General features: G+C 33.6%; 2 protein-coding genes across 4 annotated transcripts in view; one reads left to right on the top strand and one right to left on the bottom strand.

Annotated features, from left to right (window-relative positions):
- Positions 1-3,057, top strand: part of LOC21408722 (chaperone protein dnaJ 1, mitochondrial) — a 14,303-nt gene extending 11,246 nt beyond the window's left edge. Inside the window, exons 14-20 of one of the 3 annotated variants that reach the window (XR_002902407.1) lie at positions 72-143; positions 253-309; positions 517-565; positions 647-716; positions 831-920; positions 2,144-2,343; positions 2,566-3,057. Coding sequence is in view for 2 of the 3 variants with exons in the window: in XM_010100372.2 (XP_010098674.2) it covers positions 72-143; positions 253-309; positions 517-565; positions 647-716; positions 831-920; positions 2,144-2,243 (438 nt within the window). In the remaining variant the exon portion in view is untranslated. Of the gene's footprint in view, positions 1-71; positions 144-252; positions 310-516; positions 566-646; positions 717-830; positions 921-2,107 lie in introns of all 3 variants that reach the window. The other 2 variants (XM_010100372.2, XM_024167208.1) reach the window with 2 other exon arrangements.
- A 939-nt stretch (positions 3,058-3,996) lies between these two features.
- LOC21408725 (purine permease 3) overlaps positions 3,997-10,645 on the bottom strand; it is a 22,032-nt gene continuing 15,383 nt past the window's right edge. Inside the window, exon 2 of the mRNA XM_024167167.1 lies at positions 3,997-4,516. Within this exon, the coding sequence (XP_024022935.1) occupies positions 4,142-4,516 (375 nt within the window). The 3' untranslated portion in view covers positions 3,997-4,141. The remainder of the gene's footprint in view (positions 4,517-10,645) is intronic.

Consider the following 10,645-nt stretch of genomic DNA (forward strand, 5'->3'; position numbering starts at 1 on the left):
AAGTGTTATTCAAGTTGATGAGGAAAGTACTGACTCTTTTATTTCTGACTTCCCTGCTTGTGGCATTGTAGGTTGCTAAAGATCCTATCTTTGCTAGAGATGGGGCTGATGTTTATGTGGATTGTAATATCAGCTTTACACAGGTCAGACTATTACTCTTCCGCATGCATCATTAATAGTACATGGTTATTTATTTTATTTTAAATGAACTTAAGTTGTTTGTGAAGCCCTCAAGGTTTGAGTTTATTTCAGGCAATTCTTGGCGGTAAGGTTCAGGTACCAACTTTGTCTGGGAAGGCACAAGTACAAGTAAGATGTTGGCTTTGTTCTAGTCTTTTTTGTTACTTTGCATATGGCATGTTCTTCGCTTCTTGTGTCTATTGTAAGGAGAAAAAATTGTTGAATTTCTTGTACACTTTCCTATTCACCATATGGCCAGATTTGCTTCATATTCGAGTCTGTTAGATTTTGTCTACGCTCATTTTTTTGGCCAACTATTCCTTCATGTAATCTCAGATACCTAAGGGAGTTCAGCCTGGACAGCTTCTGGTACTAAGAGGCAAAGGTTCTGAGAACTTTGATTCCGTGCTTGAAAGCTTGCTACTTTTTTTTCCCTCCACTATGCTTAACCTTTACATTTTTGCAGGACTACCAAAGCATGGCCTTATTTTTAACCATGGAGATCAATACGTGCGGTTCAGAATAAACTTTCCCACGTAAGTTCAATAAAATGTGTTTCGTTCACAGTTCTATTTTATCATCTCAACTTTTACATTGTCCACAAATTTCCACTGTTTACACCATTTCTATTTGTTTTATCCCATCATCAGCGAATTAAATGAACGGCAACGTGAAATTTTAGAGGAACTTGCAAAGGAGGAAATAAATCATGGAGACAACAGCCCGAGTCAAGAAAATTGGTGAGGTTTTATTTGCCTTATGGTATGCTTGTTGCTGATGCTTGCTTCAATGTTTAATATCTCTAAGAAACTATTTAAACAATGCCACTTTTACTGTAGGGTTGCATACGGTTATTTGATGCTTAGCTTTTTATTGTTTGAATCCTTTATGGTGTGGCTTGGTATAAAAGAAAAACATGCATGCACTTTTTTATCCGTTTCCAGTAGGGGTGTTCACATATTAGAATCCTAACAAATCCTTAACTATGATATTGGAAAAGTCCCAATCCTTGCCCAATCTCAAACTTTTCCAATCCAAGATCTATCGGATTTTGCATATTAGATTCACGGATTCCACGGATTACAACCTTTAAAGTTAATAAGTATATTACACATTCATACAAAATGAAACACAAAATGTATTCATCATTTATTAATATTCCTTTAAAGTTCAAAGTTTGCAACATTCATAAACCAAATAAATATAGCATAACATAAAATAGTTCAACAAATTCTAAATTGTGACAACCCAGTTAAACAAACTAGATTCAGTAAGAATCAAAGTGAAATTAAAATTTAACTTAAAGAAACTATATATGAATATATACAACATGTTTCGAAAAATATATATGTATATATATAATATGTTTTGAATTCACGGATTTTGCGGATTGAGAAATGCTCCGTAAGCCAATTCAAAACCTATGGATTGAGATTTTTCCAATGCGGGACCAATCCAAAACCCCTCTCAATTTAATCCAAATCTGGTGGCGAGGACTCGGCACATTTATGTACAAGCCAATTCTATGAACACCCTTTTTTCCAGCTTGTTTGGCACCATTTTAAAAAAAATATTTTTGGGAACTAAAAATGTCAAGTTTCCAGGAAACATGCTTGGTAAACTTATTTTTGTTTCTTTTTCAAAATTTTTATTTTTAAAGAATAATCTAGAAATAATCACCAGCTTAGCAGACTCAAGCACGAACTATTAATCATCATTTATGAAATTTGTAGCTTAGATAAACCTGGCCATTTCCCTAAGCGTTTTGGATAATGAGCAATGGCATCTAGCACTTTGCTTCATCTGTAGAACTAGTTGCTGCTGAATCTTTTCCGAGAATTTGTTGCTGCTGAATCTTTTTGATTGCATGTCCATTCGGTCATTTGGTTTCTCCTGATTGTAATGAAGATCTTTAACTGGGTAACAGGCTTTATCAGCAGCTATGTACTGGTTGAACTTACAGGTTGCAGAAAATTTTTGAACGTTTTACGGATTCAAAGCTTGTGCTTGAACTATCTATCTTCATGTTGATTCTTTTCTTTCTGAGCAAAAGCTTGGCCTGAACGCTGGCTGAAGGCAATCTTGATAGAGTTCTTGGGGGAATGGTCAATGATAGGAAACGATTGCTTCATTCGTCATCTTTTGTAGTTCCAGTGACACAAGGTATCAATTCTCTTTCACAACCATCACTATTCACCCTTCTCTTTCTTTCAATTCACTGCCAGGAATTTATTTATGCCATAGAAATGATTATGTTTGGTTTTTAGCGTAGTGCTTTCTATACCTATTCTTTGAGGAGCCTCTATGGTAAGGTGGTATGCTCCAATGTTTTGCTCCAAGTTAAGACAGTAGAATGTATATTGATAGCATAGTTATGATCTACAGGGCCCTGTTTCTCAGTGCTTCTATAGTTGTATTTGAGAGGTCAAAGGAGCAATAATGCTGAAATTTATGGTGACTTGATAATTGTAAGGTCAAAGGAGCAATAATGCTGTATTTTGGGGCAATTTTATTTGACGCCCCCTCTTCTTCTTTAAAAAAAAAAAAAAAAAAAAAAAAAAAACACTTGGGAAGCTTAAAGAATTCCATGGCAACCGTTTCCCCAGTGCTGTTTTTAGGCTCGAAATGCAGGCAAATGTAAATAAAAGATTATTCACCCAAAAAAACTTGCCATAAGATTTCTCTTATTCGAGGTGCATTCAACAATAAAACTATTTGGTCGCTTAATTTCCTCCACCTGCTTTTCGTTGCATACGGTTAACTGTTCCAAATATATTTGCCGTATTTGTATATGACCGTTTGGTCACCAGTTGGTTGAACATTGCGCTTGGCACATTATGTACTAGCCGATTTTATTTATATTGTCTGTTCCAAAACACCATACCATCCTAATTCTGGTTGGTAGGTAAAATTATTTGTGAACGATTGTAAGTGAAATTTTTGAACCGGTTGGTTCATTGGTTCAAATAGAAAAGTTTAAACAGAAATTTAAATTTTGTGAGAGAATATTGTAGCAAACACATGCTTTTCATGTGAGATTTCTTCACTTTTAATACTGCCAAACTGAATTCGGCTCGAAGGTTGTTGGGCTATTTGCGAATGACAATTACTGAATGCTGTATTTTGTAACTTGCATGGTGGCGCAAGCATGGAAAGTTGCAGCCTTGTAGGTATAACCTCCTCTAAAGAATTGGAATATAGGCTTAGCAAGGTATATAGTAGTAATTTTCTTAGCGGGAAAAGGAGGGAAAAAAAACAAATTTTCTTTGGTGGTTCTTTGCTTTTAACCTTCATATTTCGATCATAAATCATTTTTTATGTATATTTTTTTAATTTAATATGATTTTAATCAGATTTAACTGTTAAAAATAAAAATTATCGGCAGGAGACTATAGTAAGATCTAAACAAATAATAAAAATAAACCGACTTCGTGTAAACACATTACTGTTCTAGTTATAAAAAAAAAAAAAAAAGATTACTGTTGTACAATATTCATATACACACATTGCCTTTTCCTTCTTTTTTGATAAGATCTTTTTATGAGTACGGGAGCATGTAGCTTCAACACAGCTCATAATTATTTTCAGGAAATAAAAAGAGAGGGAACATATGGCTCTCCTCTCAAACGTATTATGCAAATAAAAACCAGGGGTCTAACTATTAACTTTTTCTCTATTTTTTAAAATGAAAAAGAGACAAATACCCTTAAAATGTATAGATATGAATTTTTATTTTTTTTTAGTTAAATAACTATTTTAATTAAAAGAGTAATAATTAAGAGTAAGATAAAAATTTAAATTTAAACTCATGCACTCTAAGGGTATTTTCTCTTATTTTGAAAATAAATAGAATTAAACACACTAATAGATACGAAATTTGTACTTTACCTTTCTTTCACACTTGTACGACAGCCCACTAATTATTGATGGGAGAAATTACAAAATACCTTCAACTTTGTTCTCATGGATTAAGAATCTCTCTTTCTGTTTTTGGAGTATTCTGAATTTGAGGAATTTCTGTTTCTAGGATGAGCTTCTTCTTAGTCTTCTTGTTTTGTTTGAACTCACCATAGAAGTAGGAGATAAAGCCCCAGAGAGAGAGTACAAGGGACACACCTTTCTCTGCTTGGAAATTTTCTTGGTAGAAAATAACAGCAAGGACCTCAGTAACTGGTAGAAGAACCGCAATGACAATGCCTGATAGCAAAGATGAGGCACAGAAGATTACTCCTATTGCTCCCAAGAAGAAACCTTGCCAGATTATTGCACTCCACACGAGCACCACGTAGTACTTGGTCTCGCCTAGCTCAAATTTCTTTGCTTCTCTTGGAATAGCCTGCAAAAAAATAATAATAATAAAAAAATAAAATAAAAAGAAAAATAAAGAAACAAGCTCTTAAAGCATTTAATTATATCATATCATCATCGACCAAATCGAACATTAGCTTTGTTTTTTTATTTTTATTTTTTTAACCTTTTGTTGTCAAGTAATTGTGACGGTTTTTAAAAGATGATGAATTTATGAAAATCACATCAAAGTTAAAGAATATACGTGCACAACATTTACTTGAACCAAAAAGATAAAATAGCAGTAAAAGCACCTGTAACGGTCAAAATTCTGTCCAAATGTCTCCAAAAAGTGCGACACATTACAGTGGATTAGCTTAAAAGGAAAAGGTTGAAAGTTTCGTCAACTTTGGCTACAGTCTTATCACTTCTTTCGAGATTTTTGGCCAAACACATCTTTGGCCTCTACCTCCTCTCAAAAAAATAAGAAAAGATGTTTATTTCTTATATTCGTTTATAATTTTAAATCGTGATTTATAATTTTTTATAGTATTTTTTTTATAAAAAATCACGTAAAATGAGAATAATTTTAAATTTATAAATTAAACGTCTACTAATATATTTATAGAGACGATTTTCGGTAGCTGTTTTATCGGTATGATCAGTTTTTTGACTATTGAATCTAATTAAAATCAAATCAAATTAAAAAATATACAGAACAGACAATTTTTGATGTAAATCTGACTGTTAAAAAAATAAAATTATTAATAATTATATTTTTCCGATCTTACGAGACAAAGTCTCATATTTATAAGGTTTTCTTTTTTTCTTTCTAAGTATCTTGTTAAAAAAAACAAATTTCATTTTTTAAAGTTCAATTTTATAACTTAAAGTTTTGTAGCAGAAAAAAAAATGAAATTTGCTTATTACAAGAAAAAAATATTATACATATTTTTTATGAAACAAATATATATATATATATATATATGTATTCATCGAAACAAAAAACTATATTTATCTTCAATTAATTAACCGTAGGTTTTATCATTGTAATCCTACACATTAGGGAGAATGGGAGAAATATCGTATTTAGTAGGATGCAAATTATACCATATTTTTTAAAATAGTAGATTATAACATAATTTAATATTTTAATTATCTAATATTATTAAAAACTCAAAAATACTTTTAAATCTCGTTTTCCACCTTTCTTCTAATTCCCCTTAAAGCTCTATTTTTTTTTAAAAAAAAGTAAATTATAGCATATTTTTTAAAAATAGATAGATTATAGTATATTTTTATATAAAAGATAGATTATGGCTTGCACCGGCAATCGACGGCCGCCTCCGATGACCATTTTCTGTCAGCCAGCACTGGTGACCATTTTTCTGACAAATGTTTTCCGGCAACCGTTTAATACTATATTTACCGGTAAATATTGTATTTATCTAAAAGTCCGATCATCAACTCTGACAACTATTTAACACTGTATTTACCGATAAATATCGTATTTACTTATAAAAATCATATTTATCAGAAAATTCAGCCACCAACTCCAATGACTGTTTAACATTATATTTACCAGTAAATATCATATTTACTAATAAAAATCATATTTGTCTGAAAATCTGGCCACCGACTTGGCGACCGTTTAACACCTATTTAGCGGTAAATATCGTATTTACTAGTAAAAATCATATTTATCTAAAAATCTGACCATCGACTCTGGCGACCGTTCAACACTATAATTACAAGTAAATATTTTATTTACCAATAAATACCATATTTACTAGTAACTATCATATTTATTCAAAAATCAAACCACAGACTTTAATGACCGTTCAACACTGTATTTACTGATAAATATCACAAATTTAAAATTATAATTACTTAATATTTACTGATAAATACAAGATTTACTATGTTTAAAAATAAATTATTAAAATATTTACTAATAAATATAACATTTACTAAATTTAAACTTATAAATACTTTACTAAAATATTTAAAAGTAAATATTATATTTATCGATATTCAAAATTATAATTAGTAAAATATTTTTGTAAATATAGTATTTACAAAATTCTAAATACAAACACAAACAAATGCAAAACCAAATTTCACAAAAATTCCACAAATTCTCGAATCTCAATCACTATACAATCCCAAATCACAAACTCTGATTACGAATAAAAGAATAAAAAGCCATCGACAGGCAAACACAATCACAATCACAAACACAGATCACAAACTCATATTTGAACCAATCTGCAAAAATCCTTCGACCTTAAAGCTGCCGTCCATGACATCGCCGGAGCTCTGATTTGACCAGATCCGGTACCCACTTCGAAATCCAATGCCACCATAGACCTCTGACCAGACCATATCGTGACAAAAATCAAGGACCTCCGATCTCAAACTCGATCTTTGTGACACAAAGCACACTATCTGAATTAGATCGTCGCAATCAAAGTCTGACGAGATCGGTTGAACCAGATTAGCGACAGCCAGATCTCTGCAATTCATTGAACCAGATCAGCTCATTGAACCAGATCTGCTCAATAACGATTGAAAATCGCAATCTCCAATTTGAAAACCATAGCACATAGAGTCGCAAAGTAAAGAGGGTCGCGAAGGAGAGGGACTCGCGGATGAGAGAGGGTCTCGGAGGAGAGAGATAGTCGCGGAGGGGAGAGAGAGTTGCGATGGAGAGAGTCGCGGAGGAGACAGGCAGTTTAGTTCGCTGATTCGAATTTTTAATTCGAATTAAGATGTAATTTTATATGAGAATTTTTTATTGTAATAAAAAAGTTAAATGTGATTGTTTGTTAAAATTTTTTACTGTAGTAAAACTCGAATCAGCGAAATGAACGGACCGGTCTCGTTTATTTTATCGATTTAAATTTTTAATTTTAAATTTTTACAGTAAAAAATTTTTAAAAAATATCACATTTAATTTTTTCTGTTACAATAAAAAACTTTAAAAAAATATTATATCTTAACTCAAATTAAAAACTTAAATTTATAAAGTGAACGAGGCCTAAAAGAAAATCACCCAAAAAGGGAAAGAGAGAGAGGCCGTGAGAGTAAAGAGAGAGAAAATTGAAAGAGAAAAAAAGGAAAAAAATCTTAAAAGTAAATTTAAAAAATAAATTTTCTAAAATCAATAAAATACTATAATTTTAATTTACCAAGCTTGATATATTATACTATTTATTTTAAAAGTACCTATAAAATATGTTATATCCTGTATTTTCTCTTACTAGAATAAAGTATCATGATGAGATCCACTTGCTATTTGGCATTTGCCAAAGAACAAAGGAGTCGGAATCGTGTAGAAATATGTGTTGACACAAATGCGGACGAGGAAACAGCTGTTTCACAACTAGTCGAGACCTGAGTATGACCGAGATTTTTTTTAAGGACTTACTCGTTTTGTAAATTTAAAATTTTAATTTAAATTAAAATGTGATATTTTTTAAAAATTTATAATTATAATAAAAAAATTAAATATAATGAGGAAACAGCTGTTTCACAACTAGTCGAGACCTGAGTATGACCGAGATTTTTTTTAAGGACTTACTCGTTTTGTAAATTTAAAATTTTAATTTAAATTAAAATGTGATATTTTTTAAAAATTTATAATTATAATAAAAAAATTAAATATAATATTTTTTAAAAATTTTTAATCGTAAGAACTCAAATTAATAAAACGAATTAGGCTTATATTTACACAACACAGGTCCTTGCTGCAAAATTTTATCCATTAACCAACTTGAGCGTTTCCCATTACTTGTTTCTCTTCCCGGGTTCAGTCGTCCCCTAGGGTTTTAGTTTTTTACCATCTTTCAGCTTCCAATTCCGCAGAACAATCGAATTCCTTCGTCTCTAAGTTATCATCATCACCATGAAAACTCGTACAGCGGACACGCCCATATCGGCGGCGACGCCAAAGAAGACGCCGCCGGCGAGGAAACCGTCCGCCAGAGCCAAGCAGCTGAAGAAGAACCAAAATACTCCGCCGATGACGGAAAAACCAGAACAAAGATCCGGTTAGTTAGTCCCGAACGGTTTATTATTATTTTTTTTTCTTAATCGCTGAATTCAATTTTCGTTCATAGGGTTTTGAATCGATCAATTAGGTTCGGAATCAATTTTGTGACGACTTTTGATAATCGGACAATATAGATTATGGTTCTCAGGGTTTGAATTGATCAATTCGGTTTGGAATCAATTTTTTGAATTTTTATGGTTCGGCATTATAGAGATTAGTGTTTTGGTTTTCCAATGTTGTGTTTGTGCTTGATGAGTAGGTGAAGAAGGTGAAGCAACGCCTGGTTCTGTTGAGGTGACACCGACGACGGCGAGAGCCGGTAGAGTCACGAAGTCATTTGCGAGAAGAACGCCAGCGAAGATGAGGACGCGTAGCTCAGAAAAAGGCGGTGTCTCGCGGATGCCTGAACCGGAGGAGTCTTTAGTTCTGGGGAAAACTGAAGAATCAAAGGAGGAAGTGGGGGTGTCAGAGGTTGTGGAAGGAGTTGAAGAACACTGTCAACATAGTGACGAAAATACCCGAGAATCTGCAGTGGAGGAAGGTCAGGATGTAGAGGTTGAAGAACCCATTGTTGAAAATGTTGGAGAATCTTCTATGAAGGAACCGGAAATTAGTTCTCGTGGACATGTTGGAGATACTGCAGAACAAGGAAAACCTTGCGTTGTGGAGTCTAGTGTGATATTGAAAAATGAAGCGTCTGATGGTGGAACTGGAAAGGATGAACAGAAAGCGGAGAAAGTAGAAGAGGAGTTGACGGATGGTGGAGATAAGGAGCAGCTCGATGTTGGGTCTTCAAAAATGGAAGAAGACGTGAAAGAGGGATTGCAAGGAGAAGTTTCTGAGTCTGTAAAGGAGTTTGATGGTGATGAGGGAGTGGAATACGGGGAAAAGTTGGATCTTGGAGAAAATGAAGATGAAGAGCTTCGAGAGAATGATACAGATGAGCCTGCTGAGGAAACTAAGGCACTGGAAGAGGAACAGAGGGAATTGACGGCAATCGTGAAGGAGCGGAAGAACAGGAAAGAGAGGGAGGTGTTTGTTGGTGGGTTGGATCGAGATGCTGTGGAGGAGGATGTGAGAAAGGTCTTTGAGAAGATGGGAGAAATAGTTGAAATTAGGTTGCACAAAAGTCCTTTGACGAATAAGAATAAGGGATATGCTTTTGTGGAATATGCAAAGAAGGAGCACGCAAAGCGAGCATTGTCAGAAATGAAAAACCCAGTTGTATGATTCTACCTAGCTTTCTTTCCTTTATGTATCGATAAGTTTAGTTCTGTTCTGATATGTTCAAACCAATGCAGATTCATGGAAAGAGATGTGGGACCGCACCAAGTGAGGACAATGACACGTTGTTCTTGGGCAATATCTGCAATACATGGACCAAGGAAGCTGTGAGTGATTAGATGCGAATAATTTAGTATATCAACAAATAATTTCTAGGCACATGTATTCTTTAGGTTGTAATAGTTCTTTATACTATGTGGCATGTCAGATTAACCAAAAGCTGAAGGAATATGGCGTTGAGGGTGTTGAGAACATTACTCTCGTTCCTGACCTTCAACGTGAAGGGTTGAGCCGGGGTTTTGCATTCATTGAGTTCTCATGTCATGCTGATGCCATGTTTGCTTACAAGAGACTTCAAAAACCTGACGTTATTTTTGGCCACCTTGAGAGAACTGCCAAAGTTGCTTTTGCTGAACCTTTACGCGAGCCTGATCCAAACATCATGGCCCAAGTTAAGTCAGTATTTGTTGACGGGCTTCCACCTCATTGGGACGAAGACTGGGTAAGAGAGCAATTTAAAGGTTATGGAGAAATTATACGTATTTGCCTGGCACGGAATATGTCAACAGCAAAGAGAGAGGATTTTGGTTTTGTTGATTTCTCTACCCATGAAGCAGCCGTTGCTTGTATTGATGGTATAAACAATTCGGAGTTTGCTGATGGGAACTCAAAGGTATGGCTTTATTAAGCTTGTCAGCCTATTATTGTTGAGACATTAGGTACCAGGGACTTTGAAGTAAATGAATACAAATTGTGTAGTTGAACAGGCTTTAGGACTCGAACATGTTAATGTTATCTGTGATTTTGTATAATAATTTATTTTCCTGTTTTTCACTCTTT

This window comes from Morus notabilis, unplaced genomic scaffold (assembly GCF_000414095.1).
Source record: "Morus notabilis unplaced genomic scaffold, ASM41409v2 Scaffold467, whole genome shotgun sequence".
Lineage (NCBI taxonomy): Eukaryota > Viridiplantae > Streptophyta > Magnoliopsida > Rosales > Moraceae > Morus > Morus notabilis.